This window comes from Dioszegia hungarica (assembly GCF_025882075.1).
Source record: "Dioszegia hungarica strain PDD-24b-2 chromosome Unknown MKK02contig_2, whole genome shotgun sequence".
Classification (NCBI taxonomy): domain Eukaryota; kingdom Fungi; phylum Basidiomycota; class Tremellomycetes; order Tremellales; family Bulleribasidiaceae; genus Dioszegia; species Dioszegia hungarica.
Genome location: NW_026515766.1, coordinates 625,693 through 649,273, shown reverse-complemented (window position 1 = coordinate 649,273; position 23,581 = coordinate 625,693). Strand labels below are relative to the sequence as shown.

Genomic DNA, 23,581 nt, shown 5'->3' with positions numbered 1-23,581 from the left:
ACCGGTTGATCCATTATACCTGCATCCTCCAACATCTATCTATCTATCTATTGACCCTATCTCCCCCAATGCGCCCTACGCCCACTTGCCCAATACACTCATCCCAATCAACCCGACCACCAGCGCGCCCACCGCCGGCACCACCTTACCCGCCGGCGCATGCCTCAACGGCCCATCCACAAAGTCATGCGCCAACAGTTTAAACGCGGTATACAGCAGTATCCCTGCGCTCACCGCATTGAGTATCCCCACCGACAAGAGCGAAGCCTTTCCATTCTGCGAAAATACCTGGCGGACGGCGATCCCGATCGCGATTCCGATAGGGGTGATGAGGATGAAGGCGACCGACATGGTGATTGCGCGGACCTTGGAGATCCAGTACAAGAGGGCGATACGGGCCCCGAGGGCGGCGCCTTCAAAGAATTGGTGGAAGCAGATGACGATGAGGAGGGTTGTCCAGCCCGCGCCGGAGGAGGCGCCGAGGGTCACGCCGATCATGATTCTGGATATCAGTTTGGAGTGGAAGGGAGAAGAAGGGGAGAGGGGAGAAGAAGGGGAGAAGAAGGTTAGAGAGGGAGACGTACGAGTGGAAGATGATGCCCATTTCGAGTAAGAGGACACGCCAGCTCTCCTCCGCCGCAAAGGCAGCATCGACGTGTGCGCAGTCATGCCCGTGCGAGTGCGAGTGAGAGCCAGCGGGGATGAAGCCGGCGCCGGTCTTCTCGCGGTCGGGTGAGCCGGGGTTGGAGCTTGTCGGCGAGATGTCGGTCGAGCCCATGGTGATGGTACCAGTCTTGCGAGAGGCGAGGCGGCTGCCCATAAAGTCGAGAAGGAACGTGACGAGCGCCGCGGCCATAGCGATTGCGGCAGCGGTGGATTCGTACGCGAGCTCCCCGATACATTCGTTCTGGAACATGACAAAGCCATGGAAGAGGAGGTGCTATTTATCAGCTTGTCCCTTTGTCGCCAAACCCCTTCTCGGGAACTTACGATGAAAGCGGTGGAAATGATAATTCCGGTCCCGAAGTGCTTTGCCAAAAAGAAGATACTGGCCCATACCCCGGCCTCCCGTCCAAACGCCACTGGATCCCCACTGGCAATCTTGCTCCCATCAGACCGTTTCACCCAGCCTGATACCATAGGGATCAGCACGCCGAGCGCCGAGGTGATGAGGACGATAAAGACCGCGCCGATGTGGATGGGCATCTTGTACTCTTCTTGGAGGATAGCGCCGCATGCTAGTTGTTGGGAGGAGCAGTCGCCGTGTCTGCTCGTCAGCTCTTGACCGGTGAGGCAGGGGAAAGGCTTACGTATGGCCGACGTGAATGATGCATTCTCCGCCTTCCGCAGACTCGCTGCTCGTGCCCGATGCGGACGCGTCTCCAGCCGAAGCGGTTCCGGTGTAGGCAGTGTTGGGCCCCTCGCAGTGGTAGTGGTCGATATGGAGGACGCAGCCGGTCGATTGAGGGGGAGGACCGAATGTCGAGGAGGCGGAAGAGGTGGGGCGGGCAGTAGATGATCCGCCAGCTGCGGTAGGGGAAGAGGCAGGAGCTTGGGTCGCGCTGGGCTGAACGAACTGGGCGTATGCGGCCGAGGCGAGGAGGAGGGAGGAGGCGAGCTGGACCCGCATTCTGAAGTTCTGGTATGGCGTATCTAAGAGTGAATATCTCGGTAAAGTGGGCGAAGACTGAGGAATATATGAGCAGTGAGGAGGAGAAAGTGAATTAGGGGCTGCTGGCAAATCAGTGACTCAGAAAGACCACCAACCATCTATCCGGCGCTTCAGATATCATGACCAGAACGCAACGATCTGAAGCACTGCCAAGAGCTCCGCAGATGCTGAGCGAGACCGCGACAGCGTGCACAAGGTGGACAAAGACCAAGGGAAGTGAAGGAGGAGCGAAAAGTTGGCTGAGGAATGCGGACCCGAGCGGTCGATTAGGCCGGATAAACCACCGGAGCTGAATTCATCCGGGCGATTAGATCAAAAGGTGTCAAAGGAGGACTGTAGCGGACTGCTTGGCATACCCTGCATCTTCTCTTCAAATTTGCTCCACCTTGCTTACCCCGCTCCAGTCAAGTATTGACCGTACAGGTTGACCGACGTTTCAAGATCTTCCCGACGCACGAGCGCCGATGCGGACCTCGCGACTCTAACTTTGGCGATTTTGCGGGCTTGGCAAGGAAATTAGGGCGGGCGTGGCCATAGATGGGAGTCATGCTTTTGCTCATGCGATGCCCCGAAGAGACCGTGTTTTCGGCGCTCCGAGAGCCGGCGTGTATGGGACTGGAGCGGAGCAAGGAGTACTTGCTTGGCGTGCGGTCTTTCTTCATACCCCATGGCGACAATCTGGAGCTGGCGCTGAAATCCTCATTCACTGAGCGCTAAGTTTTGTACTTATAAGACCGGACATCAGCTTTCACATCAACTTGTTCCTCCAACTCTCAACAGCTACTTCACTCCTTCCCACAACACCAGCATCACGCACTTCCCCAAAATGCTTGCCATCATCGCTCTCGCCGCTGCCGTCGGCGCCATCGCCTCCCCCGTCAACATCGCCGCTACTCTCGGCTCGCGTGACCTCAAGCAGACTCAGACCTGGATCACCATCCACGAGTCTTGCAATGTCACCCAGCGCCGCATGATCGAGCGTGGTCTCAAGTGAGTAATTCCTTTTTGCCTGAATTGTAGAGTCAAGCTGATGTTCCAGCGAGACTTGGGAGGTCGTCGACTTTGCCCAAAAGTACATCAAGCAGAACGGGCCGGACGACCCAGCCTTCCAGCTCTACTTTGGTACCTCTAACCCTCGCGCCATGGTCAACGCTCTTGGGTCGTACGAGGCGGTCATGTCGTCGGACAAGACGGGTGTGGTTCTCCGATGTGACGACATTGACGGGGTGAGTACAGTTCTTACATCATCTTCAACCTCCTCACCCTCTCACCTGCTTCTCTAGAGTCCAGCTGACGTCCAGAACTGCAAGTTCCCGGGATGGAGAGGTCACTGGCGCGGCAACAACGCCACCTCGGAGACGGTCATCTGCGACGCATCGTACACGGACCGGCGGTACAACATCGAGATGTGCATGAAGGGCTACTCTCTCACCACCGCCGCTCCCTCCACCTACTGGTCCGTCGACCTCCTCCACCGCCTCCTCCACGTCCCCCAGGTCACGGACGGTGCGGTCGACCACTACACCTCGGGTCTCGCTGGTGCTGTCCAGCTGGCCAAGACCAACGCCACCTATGCCCCCTTCGACTCGGACGTCCTCCAGTACTTTGCGGCCCACGTCTACATCAACGAGGTCGTCAAGGGAGGTGACAAGTGCATCGGGGACATTGCCGCTCTCCCTGCACCTACCGCGGACGCTCACGGTGCACCCCTCGCTTCTTCCACCTCGGCTGCTCCCGCTGCTTCCTCCTCGGCCGCCCCCGCCTCTACCTCCTCCGCCGCTCGGTCCGTCTCTTCTGCCGCCGCTGTTGCCTCTGCCTCAGCTTCGGCCGCGGCGGACTGCCACACCCACGCCGATGGCTCCATCCACTGCGGTGCGCACTAGGCGAAGCGCGGCGGGATATGATAGGAAAGGTCAGAAGTGTAAATAGAAATAGATAAGTACAAGGCGTTCTGGGATTATAATGGATTCATATACTTGCCTAGCTGTCTACAAGGCTCATCAGCGCTCTGCTACAGTACACCAGAAGGCAGTGGGTAGCCTTGTGTAGTGACCACCCACCCAAGTGGCAAAGTCAAAATCAGTCCCGTTCGGATCTCGCGGCGCCACGTCACTTTTGGCGCTCGGACGTGGACAGGCTCAAAGGCATCTTCAACGTCTTGCTTCTTCTCTTGCACATACACCCACCATCAGGCCATGTAGGCCACGCAGGCCTCTTGCTGCTCAGTCTACCCTGTCGCCGGCGCCCTGGCATCGCCAAAGAGACATGGCTATACTGCGGTCTCCCGCTATGCGCAAGCCCATCAGATCCAAACCCAAACAACCCTCTCGCCCATCCCGATCCCGCCGTTCGTCCATCTGGCACACCTTTTGGTATCAAGGCTCCTTTGCGGGCCTGATATTTATCCTGGCGTGCCTGCTGGTCATTTCTGCGTATGGGATAGGGGATCAGGCGTTTCGGACGGGGAGGCAGGGGAGGGGGAATGTTGTGATTCTGGCGGCGGCATATGTGGCTGTGGTGAGTTCTGGGTACCGGCTCTTCTCGTCGAGCTGAGAGCGGACGGAGCTCTGATCGGCGTGGATGGAGGAGAGGGATGTTTGGTTTGAAGTGGATGGGCGAGCTGGGATGTAGGTTGGAAGACATCAAAGAGGGAGGGAGGGCAATCCCACCAGGAACTGGGGGAGTCGACTGCGGGCCGTGCAGGGCGGATGAGCTCTCGCTGAGACGGTCTGTATCAGCTTTCAGACCAATGTGGGGAGTGAGGAGCTATGATGATGCTCAACGCTGATCATACAGGCTGTAATCTCTGCGATGTTCTGCTGGTCCCGGATCGTGACCATCAAGCGGGTCCTGCGGACGATGCCAAAGCCGTATATGCCGACCAAATATCTTGACTTGGATAAGGTGAGCTCCATGTCCTCCAAATATTCTCGAAGGAGGTAGATTGAGCTGACAAAACCCATAGTCCGTCGCAGATCACATTATGAGCGAGTACTCGAGAACGGCTGTCATTGCGCATATCAGCCAAGCCACGACGGGAGTTCAGGAGGGGTGGGGCAGACCAGGTCAGCTGCGAGATGACTTACCGTGTGTTACAGTAGCTGATGTCATAGGTACAAAGTGGGCAGACAAACACTTCCGGACCGAGATCCTACACACACTGCCGGAAATGCGTGAGCTCTCCTCTCTGCTCCTCTCTGGCTGCATTAGACCAATCCAGCTGACATTCAGACCACCGGCTCATTCCCTCCTCATCTCGAGATATCTCTCCTCCGCTATCGCTCTCGCCACTCGCAACCGCCGCGGAACGAACACACGACCAGGCGCTCACTATCTTTGTCAATTCCTACATCCGGCTCGTGGAGCAGGCGCGGTATGCCCGCCGAGAGCCGAGTGAGGCGGATGCGGAGGCGGTGATGAAGGTGGTGCAGGTGGTGAGGGGGACGATGGAGGTCAGGAGGGCGAAAGAGAGGGAGAAGGGAGAGGGGTGGAGAGTGAGGGATGGGAAGGGGACCGTGGACGGCGAGGGCTGAGCAAATCCGGCGTCGCGAGAGATTCAACGGGCCGGTGAAGGGGTGCAGTTGTATAAGTCTGACCTGATGAATTCACTGATCTTGCGCCAGTCGCGATGGCGATACATACTCGTACTGACCGGTCACGGTCACTGATGCGGCGATCTTCGACACAGCATGAGAGGAGGAGGCTGACACGCTAATTCCACTCGAGTCCAGCTGTCTTGCATGTGGCAATTTGAACGCTCGAACAGACCATGAAGTGATATACACAGCACGACCTTCGAGTCTGAGATCGCCTTCGCGCCCTGTATCGGAGGTTGGGGGAACCAAACTCCTGGTCGAGGGAGAGACGAGGCGGTCGTACCGGGCATATGGATTGTTGCATAACCCTACAGCACTAGCCGAGCTGATCTACTCATCGCTCGAGTCAGACTCTTCTCTACATGGATCAGCGCGAGCATCGGCAAGCGAGCTTGGTGACGTATAGCAACTCACTCATGGTATATGTGTCGCGCCCTACGGATCTCCTCTCTTCGTCTCTGCATTTCGATTTCTTGTCTACGCCTCTGCATTTCGATCTCCTCTCTCCGCCTATCGATGTGTATCTCCTCTCTCCGCCTCTCTATATGGATCATAGCTCGCGCGAACGACATGTTTGGACTGAAGACCAGCTTGTCAATCCAGCACGACCCCTGTATCCCGGACACTCCGGGCAGGAAGAGAGCCTCCATACAAGCATCGTGCGGCCCAAAACCGGGAGGAGGTGACTGTATTGTCAGCTTGTGTTCTGCCAGATGACGACATGTAAAGCGAGCTGGTCAAGGTACTCACAGCGCGAGTCCATACCGTGTTCTCCGCGATATCGGTCCCAAAGATTCTGCCCAGACAAATCACCTCCGAGCTTGCCTTGGCAAAATCTCGCGCGCACTTCTGATCATCGTTGAGCCAGACTTGCTCACCAAGTGCCTCGACAGCTTGCGTCGCGTCCAGCTCGACATGCTGTACACCTTGGTCTCCCGGGCGATAGCCTCGGCGATATATGAGACTCAGCTCCACGCTGTTTCGCCCCATCTTGACCAGACGGCGGGTGATCTCCCACACCGCCCAGTCAAGCGACTTGGTCGTCGAGATCCAGTCCGAGGGACCCGTTTGATCACGAATGTAACCCGGCCAGCCACCCATGACATGGGCAGCAATTGACTTGAGCACGTGCTCGTCATTGCGGTAGTTCTCGTCCTGGTGGAGGCTTTCATAGCGCTCGCGCCATATCGCGTTGGACATTCTCGCTATTGGTTTGAACCTCCGTGAGGTGGCGGTGAAGCCGTTGTACCGAAGCGGTGAGGCTGAACTCTGGTCATGGACCCGGAAGATGATGTGTTCGGGCTTGTGTCCGCGGATCCTCAGAGATGGGTCCAACCTGTCGATAGCCAGACCGAGGAAGTGTTGGAAGAGCGCGTCGCGCTCGTCGAGCGGCATCGCTCTTTCCAGGCAGTACAGTTACCAGCTGGGGTAGTGTTTGGGTGGAAGAGGCAGCTTTAAAAACGGGCGAAAACTGCGGATGACTCTCGCCGGGAATGACAAATGTGGCACTTCTGAAACTGCTCTAGCTCTGCGCATCCATCTCTTGGTCCAGCTGTACTGACTGCACTACAATCACACGTACAGGTAGAGCTGACTGCATAGCTACGGTACTACATGACTATAAAGTAGATACTCTGTTATGTTTTTGGTGGAAGGTGTATTCACCCTCCTATTCCGGCCCTTAGGGGGATTTTCTACCAGAACGCCCTGACAGCCACCGGCCCGCCGCCTGCCTTGAGCTGGATTATTGCCATTGTGGCCCGAACTCTAGGCCCGATTCCCTCTCCGCCTACTGACCGCCGCCGCGCAACCTCCCCAACCCCTCCCTACGCTCCTGTATCTTTGCCGCCGCCTGACTATAGGAGTCTTTCGGCTTGAAGACAAGCTGATCGACCCACGTTCCCCCCCTCACCCACTGCTTCTTGGGCTTGAAGAACGCCTCCATACTAACGCGCAGGTTTCTGGGGAGGTTCTTGCCTTTCAGCTTGACACCCCACCTTTGCGCAGCTTGTAGCTATTTACCTCGAGCGTCCACTCCGTGTGGGTCATAATGTCCCTCTCGAATATTTTGCCAAGGTACACCACCTCCGAGCTCGCCCTCGCAAACGCCAATGCGCGGCACTCCTTTCGGGTGAGGTACACCTTCTCGCCGAGCGCCTCAATAGCATCCGCCGCCTTCAACCAGACCGCCTGCATGCCCACATAGTAGGGGTTGTACGGCTTGGCGGTGATGACGCTCATCCCGACGCTGTCCCGCCCGAGGATGACGAGACGACGCACCACCTCCCATACCGCCCACTGGAACGACATGGAGGTTGAGATCCAGTCGGATGGGCCAGCTTTGGCGCTGTGATAGCCCTTCCAGCCGCCCGAGACATGCGCCGCAATACTCTCCAGAACATGCTTGTTGTCTACAAGACTATCTACCTCCTGCAACCCCTGATACTCCTTATGCCATACCTCCGCCGGAATGACGCCGCCTTTGTAATGGAACTCGGGAGAGGTGGCTGTAAAGCCTTTTCGGGTCAGGGGCGCCGCCGAGGAGTCATCGTGGACCCGGTAGAGGAGCCGATGCTCATTGCCTTGGATGCTGCTGGTGGTGGTATGCATAGTGCACAGAGTCTAGTACTAGTTTGGTGAGGGTGTCGGGCGTGACCCAGAGATGATTTGAAGCCTTTGAGACAGAAGAATGATTTTGCTTAATTTGGGTGGGTGGCAAAGATGAGGTACAAAGTCAAGGGAGAGGGGGAAATTTCGCGATTCGGCTGGCCTTATATAGTTCAGAGGTCTAAAGTTTTACCGTCGGAACGCTGACTGGGGCGGGACGGGAAAGCGACCTGCCGTAATGAGTGCAAATAGTCCCGCACTGCTCTGCTTTCCGCTCTCTGCTCTGCTCTCTGATCGTTTCAGAGCACTCCTTCAGCACAGCACGGCACCAAACGGTCTCCGTCGGTAAAGCAGTCGTCATCACCGCGATTATAACATTCACAGAATGTGCAGTCGCATCCATCATCAAGTAATGACCCGGAATGTGAGAAGGTCCGAATAAATAAAGTTCCATCCCGTCCTGCATCGCTTCGCCCGCTCCCCTTTACCGCCTTGGTGGCCGCCTTGACCGCTCCAGCTGATCCCTTCGCGCTGCTATCTTCGCCTTGGCCACGCTGAATGGCTCAGTGGGGTCGAAGATGAGACATTCAAGCCATCCGCCCTTGCGCGGCCACTGCTTGGACGGCTTGAGATAGGACTGCATGAATGAATCGGTCAATCCATAAGCCGGTGCCTATTATCAGCTTGCTCCTTTGATACCAAGTGGAGAAGCCCAACTCACAGCAGCTGTCCAGATGTTGGATACCGCAATATCCCGCCTGAAGATCCTCCCCAAATGGACATACTCTGAGCTCGCCCTCGAAAAGTTGAGCGCAGCCATCTGGTCCTCATCCAGCCAGTAATCCTCCCCATACCCCTCTATCGCCTCCTGCGCCGACTCCACCACGTTCCTGTTCCCCTTATATCCCCTATCGTACCGTATATTCCGGTGGATGAGCGCCAATCCCACCTCTTTTCGCCTCAATACGACCAGCCTGCGCGCCACCTCCCATATAGCCCAGTCGAGGGACTCGGTCGTTGAGATCCAGTCCGACGGAGATGTATAGCCCCGATGGGTATATCCTGGCCATCCGCCCAGGACATGCTGGATGATAGCTTCGCGGGTCGCGTCGGAGGTCCGGAAATCGCGCGAGTAGTAGAGCTTGTGGTCGTTTTTTCACCATTGGGTGCCGGAGAGAGCAGGGAGGAATTGGGAAGAGGTGGCTGTGAAGCCGTCGTCGGTGAGTGGAGAGGCGGACCGGCCGTCGTACACGCGATAGAGGAGGGTGCGGGGGTTGTGTCCGGAGATAGTGGGTTGGTCGGGCTCAGGTTCGGCAGAGGAGGTCGCTGGTGTGTGGGCATAAGCTACAGCATACCCGATACGTATGTCACCGTAGTCCATCGCCAAATTGAGCAGTCGGTCAGGACTGAGAGAGGGCGTCAGAGATGGTTGGAGGGCGATGGAGACAAGAGCAGGTTTGCGAATGGTTGAGTTTGTGACACATTCCTCAGGCCTCAGGCACAAGGGGTTTACGTCACATCAACAGCCACCCTCTCAGATCTAAAAAGCTCAAAATACATGAGCCTCCTCGATTCAGCCTCTTCTATCTCCCATTGTACATATCTTTGCAACTCCTCCCCGGTCAGAAAAGCAGCCAGGATGTCAGACGCAGACTCCGAGCGAAGCCCTGCTAGCTCCACAGCCACCAGCTCGACAACAGGTGCGAGTCCGAGCTCTACGACTGCTCGCCTCGCCCCTCCACCAACCACATCGCTTCGGCAGCGCTTCCAGGCGCTGAGGGAGATGGTACCCGGCCAGAGCCCAGATGTGAACATAAAGCTGAGGAAAGAAGTGAGCTGCTCCTCTCTGATACATTCTAGGCTGGAGCTGATGCAGTAGGACGATGGCAACTTCAAGGTACTTCCACCTGTCGAGTGGCTGGACGGCGAAGCTGATGGAGTAGATGATAGCTCCGGGAACCCCCTTCGATGAGATAGGTGGGCGAAGTCTTTGCTCCGGATATGCCCCCAGAGCTGATACCTCAGAGCTCGATGAATCCCTGTTTGTCGCAGGTTCTGATGGTTCCGAGCGCAAATCGCAAAAGAAGCGAACCAAGTTTCGCAAGTGGGCGACCGGGCGTAAAGTGAGTCCAAGCTCAGCTCTAGTCTTTGCTTCGACGAGAACTCGAGCTGACCTTGACAGTTCGTCTTCCCGATGTACGCAAGCTTTCCACTTCTTCGTGATGTCGGCTGATCATCAAGAGGTATCGCTATTGGAGTAGCCCTTTGTGCTTGGGTCATGAACAGCTACGCAGACCTTCCGTGAGCTACAACGCTCCCACCTTTGCCGAGGCATGGAAAACCAAGCTGACAGACCAGCACCGACTTCTCCGAAATCATGTCGAGCATCCCATCAAGTCTCGACCCCCGAGACCTCTTCAACAACCTCACCGCCCTCGATACCGCCAAGAAGGCGTTCACAAGCCGTGACTTTCTGGTCGGCGAGGACGCGACCAAGAAGGATGGGCTGAAGAAGCGGCACCCGATGGTGCTCGTGCCGGGAATTGTCAGTACGGGGCTGGAGAGCTGGTCGACTGAGCCGGTATCGAGGACGTTCTTCCGGAAGAGGCTATGGGTGAGCTGGCGGTTACTCTCCGCAATCGAGATCCGCAGCTGATGTGACAGGGCACCTCCACCATGATCCGAGTGAGTCAGAGGTCGGAGGAACTGTAAGATCGCTAGCTGACTTGATTAGGCTGTCGTATCTAATAAGTAAGTTGCCCGCCTTATGATTCTCAGAAGTTAGGCCGTCGCAGCTCACAAATCGCAGGGAGAAGTGGCTCGAAGCTATCAGCCTTGATCCCGAGACAGGCCTCGACCCTTCCGGATACAAGGTCCGAGCGGCACAAGGCCTGGACGCCGCGGTGAGCTTCGAGGTCCATTTCTATCGCCCGGACAGTCCACAGCTGACTCTTCTAGTCTGAATTCATTCAAGGTGGGTTGTCGGATGATACGCTCAGACTCATTAGCTGACGCAGATAGGGTACTGGGTCTGGCAGAAGATCGTCGAGAACTTGGCAGTGCTCGGATACGATACCAATTCGATGGACATGGCCGCGTACGACTGGTAAGCAGCTGTCTGTCTCGCATCCATTGGAAAGTCTATGAGCTGATACGCCAGGCGACTATCATACTACAATGTCGAGATCCGCGATGCCTACTTTAGCCGACTCAAGTCCAAGATCGAGCTTCTCAGGCGGACCAACAAGCAGAAGGTCGTGATCTGTTCGCACTCTATGGGAGGGACTATGGTCTTGGTGAGCTGACCGACATGTATACTCTCGAGTCGTCCAGCTGACCTTTCAGTACTTGTACGTGCGCGATCGGGATGATCGGAGATGGAGCTGACGTATAGCTTGAAATGGGTCGAGGCGAACCCTGACGTGGATGGATTCGGCGGTGGTGCCGGACCCGAATGGGTCGACGAGCATATCGAATCCTGGATCAATATCGCTGGGTCTATACTAGGTGAGCATCAGCTGACTGACCCCTATAAATCTCGGGATAGAGCTGATGGACTAGGCGTCGCCAAAGCTATGACGGCGTTCTTATCTGGTGAAATGAGGGATACTGTCGAACTGGTCAGTTAGGACGCGAATGGTCGATGTTTCAAGCTGATTATGCTAGCATCCAGCCGGTTCTTGGGTCCTGGAGAAGGTGAGTTTACGTCACCCAAGTCGAGTACGCAGGGATGCAGAGCTGACATCACCGCAGTTCTTCTCCCGCAAAGAACGCGCAAAGCTCTTCCGGCAATGGCCAGGTGCAAGCTCTATGTGGATCAAAGGCGGGAACCGGATCTGGGGGACGCACAATGCCGCTCCGGTGAGCTGTCCACTTCAACCATTCCGTGAGAGCTGCCAGCTGACTTTTAGGATGACCCCCAGAACGCTACCGACTCGCACGGCCGATTCTTCTCTTTCCGTCATGCCGGCTCGTCGAGCGAAGAGGCCGATCTCGACAAATCGACCGTCTCGCCCAATCTGACAATGAACGAGGCGTCGCCGTATATCCTTACGCATACACCGACGACGTTCCAGCGGATGGTGGAGACGAATTATAGTTATGGATTTGAGAGTGATGAGGGGCAATTGAAGAAGAATGATCATGATCATCGCAAGGTCAGTTGCCCTTTGGACAATGCTCTGTCACTGGAGCTGTTGTGGAGGCTGAAGCTGATTTGGGTAGTGGACCAACCCGCTTGAAGTCAGACTACCGACCGCGAAGAATATGAAGATCTACTGTCTTTACGGGCACGGCAAGGAGACTGAGGTGAGCTGCCCATCCTACGAGTTCTCCGGGTTATAGCTCATGTGGCAGCGGTCATACTGGTATATGAAGGAGGAGTATGAGCATGATGAGTCAAGATCGGAAGCTATCGGTGAAGAGGCTATCGTGAGTTGAATGGCTCGAGGTCCTGTCTCGAGTATCAAAAGCTCATAACGTAGTGCAACCCCTCCGACTCCTCAGCCGACAACAATACCTGCGTCACTCAACGAACACCCCTCGACTTCCCTCTCGCCCGGAAGCACCGGATAGACGTGGATGTGACGGTGAAGGGGTCGCGGCCTGAGGTGAGCTAGCCGGTTTCCGGCAATGGTACGAGAACTAGCAGCTGATCAAGCAGGTCCGGTCAGGTGTCAAGTTTGGAGATGGGGATGGGACGATCCCGATCATCAGCCTTGGTGCGATGTGCGTCAGGGGTTGGAAGGGGAAGACCAAGTGGAATCCTTCCGGGATAGAGGTCATTACTCAAGGTGAGCTCCAGGTCGTGATGATAGCCTCCGGGATCTGAGCTGATTCTGCAGAGTTCAGACACTCCCCTCAGACGCTTGATATTCGCGGAGGAGCCCAAACGTGAGCTATGATGCACTTTGCTGATTGACCGAGCACAAGCTGACGTGAGCAGTGCGGACCATGTTGACATTCTCGGCTCAACACCGCTGAATGAGGCGATCATGAAGATTGCATCTGGACGGGGAGATCTGGTGGAGAATCAGATTGAAAGCCGCATAGAGGAGATTGTCGAGAAGATGCAGTGGGATTGAGGGGTCGGGTATGCATGCGAGTATATAGAGGTCTTGATCACTGTAATTTTTGGAGTTGGTGCATGCAAGATCGCGGACGAACAAGGCAGTGAAGGTGATGGATGTTATGGGCGATGCTGGTCTAATCGATGCGATCGCGATCTGCCTTTTAAGTGCGCGTCGACTCCCACTTCATACCTCCTCATCTCGGCTTTACTCTTCGCCTCCCCCACTCTTGCATGGGCGCCGAGCGGCCGAGCCGGATGTACAAGTACAGCAGGCGACGACTACTCCGTCTCCACCCTGCGCTAGGTCTTAGTGATGCACCGCCACTTTGCCACCCCTCATTTGCATGCCCCGGACGTTGCGTAAACGACTCCCCTGATTCAGGCATACATTGTTGGTTTCCCTTGGCATGCTGGCAGATGTCGAGAGTGAAGAGATCCCGTGATGAATGAGAAAGTGTGAGATCGGGCAAAGGAGCAGGCAAGAGGACATGGCTGTTCGCTTTGCCTCTCAGACTTTGACCTCGTCTTGTTCATTCACGTCTCCGCGACGCCCTCCCCTTCCCTCCCCCTCTTTGATCCAGGACCGCGTCGGAGCGTGCCAGACAAGGCACCGGGAGCGAAAACATTGAGCTGAATCTGAAACGTAAGGGTCCTTTCGCTTCCCTTTACTCCCTCCTCCCCGCTTGGATCCCCCACATTGGCTATACACACAGCTTTTCCTAGGAGCGTCAGCATCTTCTCCTCTAGCGTTGGTTTCTCCGTCTCCGATCTTCTTCTCCCTCCCTTTTCCTTGTCACTTCCCCTTCATCTCACCATTCCCCCTTCCCACTTCATCCACCCCGACCCTTCCCATTTCCAGCCAGTCGTGTGAGTAAGCGGTCTGGCCTGTCGTCTACTCCGCATACTGCACAGACATCGTTCAACCCTATCACCCTTTCCTCATCCGGGACCCCAAGTCTCAACACCCTCTTTCCATCTTCCTTCCTCCCATTCTCTGCCTCGTCCAAGAGTCAAGACGGCTTGGTACGGCTACGTCCTCCGGCTCCGCCTTGCTTGGCATTTCTGCCAAAACACCCATTCCGCCCACCTCCTCCCGCCCCTTTCGCCTTCATTCATATAAACAAAACTCAACGCTGACGTCCAGTCCCCTACTCACACACACGAGAGTAGCTCTTACCCACTATGTCGGCCCCCGGCGCATTCCCCACCCCTCCCTCCCGCCGAGCCTCCTACGCCCCCGTCTCGCACTCCTCTCCTGGCGCTGGCTCCGCCGCCCTCCCTCACTCCCCCACCGACCCCTACGCCAACCTCTCCAGCCAGGCCCTTTCCCCCAATGCTTACCTCTCCCCATCGCCCGAGAACCCCGAAACGAGCCAGCTGCTCGGTCGGGACTCGATGCACATGCCGGCGCCGTCAATGATGTCGAGAAATTCGACCATACCGGGTACACCTCCTTTGGGCGGCGATAATCGGGCAAGTTGGGGAAGTGGCGCTGGTCTAGCAGGTGCAGCGGGTGGTATTGCTGGATCTCAAGTGAGCTACCGACTTCAACGAATCTGAATCAAGCTCATACTCCAGCTCCCCAGAGGTCGCTCCGGTCTTGCCGCCACACCCACATCACGCCTTTCAGTATCCGACGCGGATGACGACGAGTTCAATCAGGGCCATATTGCTCCTTCCGCGGCCGTGGCGGGCGGTGCTGGTGCTGCTGGATTGAACGAGAAGCGGGATTATGCTGGAGAGGGTGGAGGCGGGAAGAGCAGGAAGAAGCTGTGGATAGGGCTTGGCGCTGCGGCGTTGTTGCTGCTTGTCGGTCTGGGAGTCGGTCTTGGTGTTGGGTGAGTGCTCCATCCGAGCGGAGCTGACGATTAGTCTGACCCAGAGTTCCCGCAACCGCACAGCGGGCAACGCCTCGGCCGGCTCTGCCAACGACTCGGTCTCTGGCAGCTCCAGCCCCAGCGGCACTGCGTCCGCTTCGGGCTCGGCCACCTCCAGCGCTCCTGCCGCCCCCACCACCGGTACCCGCGGCTCTCTCATCACCCTCGAGGACGGCTCCACCATGACCTACGACAACCCGCACGGCGGCAAGTGGGTCTGGGACCCCTCGAACCCCTTCAACAACGACGCCCAGGCGCAATCCTGGACCCCCGCGCTCAGTGCCAACTGGACGTGGGGTCGGGACAAGATCTACGGTGTCAACGTCGGCGGATGGCTCGATACCGAGCCCTTCATCGTCCCAGGTCTTTACGAACGGTACGCCACCGGCGCCAACGGCCAAACCGCGGTCGACGAGTACACGCTCAACCAAAACATGGGCGCGGACCGCAACAAGATTATGGACGAGCACTATGCCACCTTTATCACGGAGCGGGACTTTGTCGAGATGGTCTCGGCGGGTATCAACTGGGTCCGAGTGCCGTTCGGGCACTGGGCGATCGAGACGATCCCGGGCGAGGCGTACTATGAGCGCAAGTCGTGGGAGTACGTCTTGCTCGCCATCAAGTGGGCAAGAAAGTACGGAATCCGGATCAACCTCGATCTCCACACCATCCCTGGATCGCAGAACGGGTGGAACCACTCGGGCAAGCTGGGCGGGATCAACTGGATGAACGGCGTCATGGGCCTCGCGAATGCTCAGCGGGGTCTCGAGTACATTCGGACCATCACCCAATTCATCGTCCAGCCAGAATACGCACCCGTCATTCCTCTTTGGGGTTTCCTCAACGAGCCCAACGCCAACTCTATCGGACAAGAGCGGGTCGGTACCTTTTACCGTCGGGCCTACGACGAGATTCGCGCTATCACGGGTATCGGGGCGGGTCGCGGACCCATGCTGTCGATCCACGATGGATTCATCGGGATCCAGAGCTGGTACGGCTTCATGACCGGTGCGGACCGGCTCGGTCTCGACCAACACCCGTACCTTGTATTCGGCGACCAGCAGACCGGGTCGCTCGACTCGATCGCCACGCTCGCGTGCCAGATGTGGGCGTCGCAGACCAACACGACGCTCCAGCGGTTCGGTGCTACCGTCGCTGGCGAGTGGTCGGCGGCCATCAATGACTGCGGTCAATGGGTCAACCGCGTTGGCGGTGGATCAAGGTACGACGGGACCTTTACCGACGGCTACACTGGTCCCGGCGGCGGTCCCGGATCGTGCGCGCAGTGGAACGACCACCGTCTCTGGAGCCAAGCTACCAAGGACGGGCTTCGCAGTGTCGTTCTCGCCGAGATGGACGCGCTCGGAGACTTCTTCTTCTGGACGTGGCGGATCGGAAACTCTACCGGGTCCATCCCCGAGCCCAACCCGTTCTGGCACTACCGCCTCGGACTCCGCGAGGGGTGGATCCCGTCCGACCCGCGCGAGTCGAGGGGAGAGTGCGGCCGGCGAGGGTTCTCGGACAATCCATTCTCTGGAACGTTCTCCCAGCCGTACATGACCGGTGGGGCTGGTGCGGGCAACGTCGCTGCGGCCATGACGCAGTCGTACCCCTGGCCTCCTGTCTCCTTCAAGAACATTGCCTCGTCCGCCATGTCGCTTCTTCCCCAGTACACCCAGACCGGGACGCCCATCACGATGCCCGCTGCTACGTTTACGCAGCCGGGCAACTCGGGCGCAACTATTGCGGCGGGAGATGGATGGGCGAACGACGCGCAGAACAGGAGGAAATATGTGCCTGTTGCGGGGTGAGTTAAAAATCCCCTGTACACATGGGCTCAGCTGATGTAGTAGTTGCTCGTACCCTCCCGAATACTCGGCCGAGAACCTTCAGCCCACGCAAGGGATGTGCGGTGCCGGCCGGATTCCCTCTCCTCGTGCGGCAATGCCAGAACCTACTGCTCCTCCCGCCTAATCCCTCTCGGTCTCCCTTGTATCCACCCCTCCACGATTACGGACACTGTCTCGATGACGATTTACGACCACAACCTGTCTGAACCGGCTCGACCTCTCATCATCATCATGTATAAACTCATTCGGCGGTCCGGATGCGGGATGGGCGACCCTTCAAGTATATAATTTCGTGTTTAGCTGTTTTACCTTCGAGCTTTGTAGTGCGGGAATGTGGAGTGGAGGCATGAGAGGATTCCTGGACAATGACTTAGGTAGTGGATGGGATCTGGTAGCTATGTACTGTCGTATAGCCCCGCATCTGTCCACGTCGTTCCAGCGCGTATTGATGCCTCTCTGACGTCTCGTCGGTACAGCCCTCCTTGACAGCGGACAGATGGCGGACCTTCAGATCTTCGCCACCCAGTTGTCTCGGATTTCCCCGCGCGTCCCACCTCGTCAACTTTTTGTTATTGTCCGTTTCATCCATCTCGTCCATCTCTTTTTGGGTCTATGGGTACGGGGCAGGGATGAGTCTGATAGCTCATATCGCTCTTCCGCATCCTCTCTTTGATACTCCGGCAGGATGAAGCCCCATCCAAGCAGCGTCCGAACGCTACGCGCTCCGACCCCTTCGCACACCCCCGGCTCACGCGATCCATTTCATCGATGTGTTCAAACCCCATTCCTCCTCCCTTCATCTATCGCCACGTCCTCTCGCGTCCGCCTACCTCCTTCGCCGGGCTTCGGTGCCCCCTCATCCTTCTTTACTACGCGGTATGCTTCTTCATCGGCCTCGCCGGCTTGGTCCCCGCCCGCCCCGCGCTCGCCTGGCAAGGTGGATGTCCCCCTTTCTCATCAATGCCAATTCCCCCTTCCCCCTCCAAATAGCCCAGGTCGCCCAGGTCCGTCTCGTCCATCGCAGAGCCGGAGTGTACACTCTTCCTCCCCTTTATCAGCCCAACCCCTCGAGCGAGAACCGGACTACGATCTCAGCGATGCCGGCGGAAACTACCCGTCCAGTCCACATAGGGACTGGGAACCCCCTCTCTTCACCGCAGAAGAGATCGCGGGATTCGGAGAGCCGCGCAAGGGAGAGAGGTATAGGCATATGGTGCCGCCTCGGATACCAGGCGGGACGGCCGCGGTGGGAGAGTACGAGCCGAGCGAAGCGGACTTTATGACTGCCGATCCGGGTGTCTCAGCAGCTATGGACGATCTGAGCTGGGCGGATGGGATGGAAGTAGGGGAGGAAGAAGCTCCAGATATGGCCATCTGGGATGATGTGCCGTCTGTCTCTCAGGGGAAGGGGAAAGGGAAGCGGAAGGCGGTCAGGCGAAGACTGGTCGTTTCGGATCTGCCAGCGCTGGAAGTTGGCCAGACACTGGGAGTGGAGGAAGAACGATTCGATTGGCGCAAGACGGCCCCGAGCCAATTGGGGCTGCACAAAAGGGGGAAGACGAGGTGGTTCCCGGATGAGGTGAATGTGAAGCGGGAGAGGGAGACTGTGGCGCTGCTCAAAGAGGGGATGGGGTTTTACGAGGAAGTGAAGCGGTATGGGGAGCAGTGAGTTCAGTCATCGTGCTCTTGGAACCGTACGGGAGGGGCAGAGCTGACCGGCAGCTTCGTCCCGTTGCTGGAAGCGGAACATCGGGAAGAGCAACTACAACATGCCGAACGACAGCTTCAGTGGTCTCATGAGAAACTGGTGTTAGAAGGTTGGGTTGTCGAGAACCTCGGAGCGACGCTGTTTCCACTCAAGAAACGGCCGGGGAAATACATCTATACGTTTGCAAAGACGGGCAAGATGGCGACTGGGGCGATGGCGGACTTGCCATTCCACAAATTCACGTAAGTTGCTCGGTACCTTGTAACAGCCTGTGGAACTGCATGAGCTGATATAGTAGGAGCGGGACCGTTACCGAGATCTGCCGGACCCATCCTCATTACGACTTTGTGCAGAAGGACGGGGTCACGCACAAGCCGGCAGAACCGACTGGCGGGGAGACGCAGGGCGATAACTCGATTACGCCGTTGCTGAAGGCGGGCGGGGAGAAGCTGCTGGGCTCGGTGTACTCTGTTACTAAGAAGTATATCCGGGTGGAGTTTGACGTGCCAATAGAGGAGATCGAGAGTGGACACTGGAGGTGAGCTGAAGAATCCCGTTAATCCCGGTCGATTCCCAGCTGACATCTAGACTCGACATCGGATGCAACGACGTCGCCCTTACGCGCCAGCTCGCGGCGATCCGGCTCCTCAATGCCGACCCAACAGATATGGAACGTCAAGACGCCCGCGTCGCCGCCGAGCAGTCCAAATACAACTCCTTCCACGTCTCGCGAGGCCGATCGGACGACGAGGACGAGGTGTTCAATCAGCCTGTCAGGGGGAGGATGATCCAGCAGACGGTGTTACAAGGGACGAACCTGCGGGACAAGGTCCTCCGGGCATTCCAGGAGGAGTTTGTGCCGTATGACACCTCGGCGTCATTGCGGATCGGCGAGCGACTCGGGGATAAGGTCGAGCCCGCAGCTGTCGTCCCGGTCCCAAGCGATCTTCAGCCTGGCGATATCGACGCAACACCGGTCCCGCCTGCTCATCCTGCCTCGGAGCCGCTCGGCGTTCTGGCCAAGAATGAGCTTATCGCGAGCTGGACGAAACGGTACCGTACGAAAGCTGGACAGCTACCCGTGCGCGTCGAAGGCGATCCGGAGGTCCCGCTCAATCCGACCCAGATAAGCGCTATCGCCATGATGCTGAGCGAGAGGCTGAGCTTGGTCCAGGGTGTGAGCTGTGAATACTTCATGTTCGGAGCTATAGCTGACATTTAGCCACCTGGGACAGGCAAGACCCGCGTCATCATCGAGACGATCAAACTCCTCAAACATCACTGGAAGATCCCCCACCCTATCCTCGTTACGGCCCATACCAACGCTGCTGTCGACAACCTCGTCGGCGGACTCCGGGAGCATGGCGTCAAGGCTGCCCGACTGGGAAGGACTCAGTCCGTCCGGGAAGATCTGCAGCAGTGGACAGTGGAGCAACTGTCAGAGGCGCACCCGCTCTATCAGGAACTGGAGAATACGGGGAACGCCCTGACGGAACTCGACAAGATCATTGCGGAATCGCGAAAGAAGGACAGGATGGATGGGAGTGAGGGACAGGGGAAGAGTGGGCCGAAGCTCTCTTCAGGTAAGTCTGGCCATTACGCGTGATTGGCAGTAGCTGATGTGCAGGGGATATGTGGGACAAGCGGATCAAGATGCAGCAGAAGATACGGTCGATGAAGAAGGCTATTACGAGGGATATTCTGCTGGATGCGGATGTGGTGAGTCACTGATCTGAGTAGTATAAAGCCGCCCGCTGATCGTTCAGGTCTGCACAACCTGCCTGTCAGCTGCATCCTGGACCTTGGACGCTATCGACTTTCCGATTGTCTTTCTGGACGAAGCGAGCATGGCGACCGAGCCTTTGTCGCTGGTACCGCTGATGAAAGGGGTGAGCTCGCATATCACGATGATGGCTCAAAGCTGACAGATCAGTCGAGCCACGTAGCTATCATCGGCGACCACAAGCAACTACCACCTGTGATCATCTCGGAGGCTGCTCAGATGGGCGGGCTCGCTACCTCTATGTTTGAGCGTCTTATACATGAGCACAGTAAGCTGTGTCCATGACCTGTCCGTCAGGCGCAGAGCTGACCTCTAGACATCCCCTCCATCATGCTCGACACGCAGTATCGTATGCACCCCCAAATCGCCGCCTTCCCCAATCGTGCCTTCTACGCTTCGGCTCTCGCCAACGGCACAGCCAATCTTGACGGTACCGCCCGTCCCGGCCTCGAGCCGCCAGTCACGGACTTCCTTCTTGAGGATGAAGATGGAAGGCGGCAGAACGTGACATTTGTGCACCATCATTCGCCTGAGGATCCGAGTAGCAAGAGTTTGAAGAATGAGGGAGAGGCGAAGCGGGTTTGCGCTGTCGTGGCGGATCTCTTGCTCAGGAACCCGGTACGTCCTCAAGCGCTGCCATATGGAGATTAAGCTGATTGACAGACCCTTAGCGGTACCGACATCGGCATCATCACTCCGTACTCTGCTCAAATCCGACAATTGACCGACGACCTCCGGACCAGCCCCGCCCGACTCGCCGAGTTCCGCACCATCCTAGGCAACGACCGGATGAAGGAGCTCGACAACATCGAGATCCGTACAGTGGACGGGTTTGAGGGGCGCGAAAAGGCCGTGATTGTGTTCAGTACGGTCCGGAACAACCCAGGCGGGTATATCGGGTTCTTGGCGGATTGGCGGCGGCTCAATGTGGGGTTGACGAGGGCGAAGCGGGTGAGTTCCTTTGGGTGATGGTCGGGACGGAGCTGATGGTGCAGGCGCTTATCATGTTGGGATCGGCGGATCATCTGGCGCGTGCCAAAGTGGGACAAAAGGCCATGCAGGGCTTACCGAGCGGAGGGGCACAGGTGTGGCGTCAGCTGATGGGGTGGTTGGAGAGTGAGGGGTTGATCTTGCGGGAAGATGCGGATGGGGCGGAGAGTGGGGAAGAGGCTTAGAAAGTAGATATTACAACTCATATCCTATAGGCATATCACTTGCATGGCAGCAACATCTGGGATATGACTTGTTTTAGAAGAGCGGAGCCCATCATACGTGGGCGCGAGCAAGGAGCTAGGTCTGGGTGAGATCTTACGTTTTGCAGCAGTACAGTGTGAACCTCGCGGTCAGTTGTTTCCCTACCCGGACCGCGGGCTGACATCTTCCTATCACCTACTGACAACGATCGCCTTATCACAATGACGCTGGTGGTCCGTCCTCTCGCATTACTGATATGACTGACAGGTTTGCATCGACAAAAAGGCCACCACGACGATCCTCGGGCGATCTCAAAGGGGGTGTGTGTGTGGAGGTAATGTGTGTGTTCAGGGGTCGTCAATTTTGCGCGATTATGAGCTCGGGAGCCGAGCAAAGATGGGCTGTTGCCCTTGAGGGAAGCCGCTACATGTACTTATTCTACGCTTCGCTCTAACTACGCTCCATCCCCCCCTCAGCCTCTCGGACCTGTCAAGCCCATAAAATGAGCTCCTTCTCACGCAAGCCGATGGCAACCCAAGCGGGTGTCCCAGGCGCACCGGCATTCACACCCTCATATCACCACACGCCGGACTGTCCCGACTTACAGAAAGTGGTGCAGGATTCGGAGAGGGCTTGGGCAGTGGTGCGTAAGATCAAGGAAGAACATGAGAGGGGTAAGCGATTCCGGTAGAGATCGCAGAATATGAGAAAGCGGCAGCGCTGATGATGCAGGTCCGCCAGAATTCTGGAAGGTGAGCAATACCTGATGCCGCTGGCCGGAATATTGGAGCTGACGTCCGATAGGGTGATCCTCTGGTCTCGTGTATCGGTGAGGTGGAGAGGATCTTCTACGGTCGAGTACTCGCCGATAGGGGTGTTTATTGTCGCCGTACGTTCTGGGGTCCTCGGCACCAGTCGTACATGACTGTGGGAGGACTAGCGCTGAACGCTACAGTTTCCCAAATTGCAAGGCCAGAATGCGTCATCACCCAGCAGCATGACCACGGCGATGAAGGCAAAGTCATCGAGGGGAGCGTCCCTTCCGCTGTACGTGTTTCTCTTCTCACACACTGCCGTTCTACGAGGATGTTGGGGGACACTAGACTGACCCAGTATAGAACTCGACCGACATCTTTCCAATATGGACGCCCAGGCAAAAGACGTGAGTCGAGATACCAGCCTGGGCACCGGTCTGTGCAAAGCCTGCCTGTAGTGCACTGCGCTGAACGCTTTTAGCAACAGTGCGATATACTCGACCATTTACGATGACGCTTCGGCGTCCATCCATTATGCAGGGAGGTGGTACGCGGGCATAATCCACCCCATTCCTCCAGTACACGGTGGTACCATCCACTCTACAGAAGCCCCAGGAGCTACAGCTACGCTGAGGTCAGTCTGGTTTGCACTGTCGAGAGCCAGATTTCGGATCGAGCTGATCATCCAGTTTCCACGGATCGGCCGTTGAGGTCTTTGGATCGAGCTCGGGCTTGGATTTTGGAAGGTACACAGTGCACCTCGACGGAGTCCAGTGGCTCATCCAGGATGGTGCTCCCCTCAAGCTCAGATGGGATCCACTCCGTCGGTATCGCACATTCCACCTACACCTTAACTAGCGAGCCGAGCTGATCGTCCGCAGTGTTCCACGCTTCGGGCCTATCCGAAAGTCAGCATACTCTTACCATCACGACGCACACGGACACTACATCCCGGTCGTCATATCTCGATATTGACAGAATCGTCGTCAATTCGACCATCAGTCCGTCGGAGAAAGCGTTCGTCCCCACCTTTGACCCATTCAAAACAAAGCCCGACGCTTCGGCTCCAATCCAGGAGACTCTCGCTTTCAAAATCATCACCCCTATCGGTGTCTTCGCCTTCTTCGCGCTCATCGTCTGGGTCGGACGTTGGTGGGTGAAGAGGCATATACAAAAGATCGTAGCGGCCACCAAGGGGAAAGCAGAGGCGTCATCGCCAAGCTTGGCGGATCATGGGCTCCCGCATCAGGTCGACCTCGGATCGGCGAGCGGGACGGCGGAGCTAGGAGGCGCTCGTCATCGTATCGGGTTCCCGCAGGCGGCTAGCTAGAATAGCTATGCTCTGCCTCTCGTGAGACTCATTATGTATCTGCATGTACGTTCAGGAAATTCCGATGGATAGCTACGCCTCTTACTACCATATCTGCATGGTTCGCGATGGAAAGCGGTAGGTCCACGCAAATCA

At 57.1% G+C, this 23,581-nt stretch overlaps 10 protein-coding genes across 10 annotated transcripts; 6 read left to right on the top strand and 4 right to left on the bottom strand.

Annotated features, from left to right (window-relative positions):
* Window positions 1-75: 75 nt before the first annotated feature.
* MKK02DRAFT_39609 (ZIP zinc transporter-domain-containing protein) lies at window positions 76-1,630 on the bottom strand (the record flags this gene model as incomplete). Its single annotated transcript, XM_053090682.1, has 4 exons — window positions 76-502; window positions 585-940; window positions 991-1,267; window positions 1,311-1,630. The coding sequence occupies 4 exons, from the start codon at window positions 1,628-1,630 to the stop codon at window positions 76-78; spliced, it is 1,380 nt and encodes a 459-aa protein (XP_052949088.1).
* Window positions 1,631-2,498: 868 nt separating this feature from the next.
* MKK02DRAFT_18716 (major allergen Asp f 2) lies at window positions 2,499-3,555 on the top strand (the record flags this gene model as incomplete). The annotated part of the gene is made up of 4 exons (XM_053085999.1): window positions 2,499-2,662; window positions 2,712-2,898; window positions 2,974-3,373; window positions 3,494-3,555. 4 exons carry the CDS (start codon window positions 2,499-2,501, stop codon window positions 3,553-3,555), a joined length of 813 nt encoding a protein of 270 aa, XP_052949087.1.
* A 382-nt stretch (window positions 3,556-3,937) lies between these two features.
* On the top strand, window positions 3,938-5,205 carry MKK02DRAFT_29402 (uncharacterized protein; the record flags this gene model as incomplete). Its single annotated transcript, XM_053087818.1, has 5 exons — window positions 3,938-4,189; window positions 4,469-4,576; window positions 4,638-4,737; window positions 4,786-4,845; window positions 4,904-5,205. The coding sequence occupies 5 exons, from the start codon at window positions 3,938-3,940 to the stop codon at window positions 5,203-5,205; spliced, it is 822 nt and encodes a 273-aa protein (XP_052949086.1).
* Window positions 5,206-5,598: 393 nt separating this feature from the next.
* MKK02DRAFT_39606 (uncharacterized protein) lies at window positions 5,599-6,663 on the bottom strand (the record flags this gene model as incomplete). The annotated part of the gene is made up of 3 exons (XM_053090681.1): window positions 5,599-5,626; window positions 5,683-5,954; window positions 6,019-6,663. The coding sequence occupies 3 exons, from the start codon at window positions 6,661-6,663 to the stop codon at window positions 5,599-5,601; spliced, it is 945 nt and encodes a 314-aa protein (XP_052949085.1).
* Window positions 6,664-7,057: 394 nt separating this feature from the next.
* On the bottom strand, window positions 7,058-7,878 carry MKK02DRAFT_39605 (uncharacterized protein; the record flags this gene model as incomplete). Its single annotated transcript, XM_053090680.1, has 2 exons — window positions 7,058-7,240; window positions 7,291-7,878. The coding sequence occupies 2 exons, from the start codon at window positions 7,876-7,878 to the stop codon at window positions 7,058-7,060; spliced, it is 771 nt and encodes a 256-aa protein (XP_052949084.1).
* A 481-nt stretch (window positions 7,879-8,359) lies between these two features.
* MKK02DRAFT_39604 (uncharacterized protein) lies at window positions 8,360-9,256 on the bottom strand (the record flags this gene model as incomplete). Its single annotated transcript, XM_053090679.1, has 3 exons — window positions 8,360-8,548; window positions 8,597-9,016; window positions 9,128-9,256. 3 exons carry the CDS (start codon window positions 9,254-9,256, stop codon window positions 8,360-8,362), a joined length of 738 nt encoding a protein of 245 aa, XP_052949083.1.
* A 258-nt stretch (window positions 9,257-9,514) lies between these two features.
* On the top strand, window positions 9,515-12,959 carry MKK02DRAFT_39603 (putative phospholipid:diacylglycerol acyltransferase; the record flags this gene model as incomplete). The annotated part of the gene is made up of 25 exons (XM_053090678.1): window positions 9,515-9,706; window positions 9,755-9,772; window positions 9,819-9,852; window positions 9,901-9,998; window positions 10,058-10,071; window positions 10,117-10,176; window positions 10,234-10,489; window positions 10,540-10,560; window positions 10,610-10,626; window positions 10,685-10,778; window positions 10,834-10,849; window positions 10,897-10,981; window positions 11,036-11,171; window positions 11,221-11,229; window positions 11,286-11,382; window positions 11,437-11,495; window positions 11,542-11,571; window positions 11,629-11,736; window positions 11,787-12,032; window positions 12,100-12,183; window positions 12,232-12,306; window positions 12,360-12,485; window positions 12,539-12,668; window positions 12,720-12,768; window positions 12,821-12,959. The coding sequence occupies 25 exons, from the start codon at window positions 9,515-9,517 to the stop codon at window positions 12,957-12,959; spliced, it is 2,193 nt and encodes a 730-aa protein (XP_052949082.1).
* A 1,169-nt stretch (window positions 12,960-14,128) lies between these two features.
* Window positions 14,129-16,800, top strand: MKK02DRAFT_18938 (glycoside hydrolase superfamily; the record flags this gene model as incomplete). The annotated part of the gene is made up of 4 exons (XM_053086023.1): window positions 14,129-14,479; window positions 14,525-14,784; window positions 14,819-16,633; window positions 16,680-16,800. The coding sequence occupies 4 exons, from the start codon at window positions 14,129-14,131 to the stop codon at window positions 16,798-16,800; spliced, it is 2,547 nt and encodes an 848-aa protein (XP_052949081.1).
* Window positions 16,801-17,361: 561 nt separating this feature from the next.
* On the top strand, window positions 17,362-21,342 carry MKK02DRAFT_39601 (putative DNA helicase; the record flags this gene model as incomplete). Its single annotated transcript, XM_053090677.1, has 11 exons — window positions 17,362-18,341; window positions 18,399-18,626; window positions 18,683-18,922; window positions 18,973-19,561; window positions 19,607-19,967; window positions 20,012-20,103; window positions 20,151-20,273; window positions 20,318-20,435; window positions 20,484-20,785; window positions 20,831-21,118; window positions 21,163-21,342. The coding sequence occupies 11 exons, from the start codon at window positions 17,362-17,364 to the stop codon at window positions 21,340-21,342; spliced, it is 3,501 nt and encodes a 1,166-aa protein (XP_052949080.1).
* Window positions 21,343-21,863: 521 nt separating this feature from the next.
* Window positions 21,864-23,446, top strand: MKK02DRAFT_39600 (uncharacterized protein; the record flags this gene model as incomplete). Its single annotated transcript, XM_053090676.1, has 8 exons — window positions 21,864-22,035; window positions 22,094-22,113; window positions 22,166-22,250; window positions 22,317-22,408; window positions 22,480-22,523; window positions 22,598-22,750; window positions 22,806-22,939; window positions 22,998-23,446. The coding sequence occupies 8 exons, from the start codon at window positions 21,864-21,866 to the stop codon at window positions 23,444-23,446; spliced, it is 1,149 nt and encodes a 382-aa protein (XP_052949079.1).
* Between the last annotated feature and the right edge of the window lie 135 nt (window positions 23,447-23,581).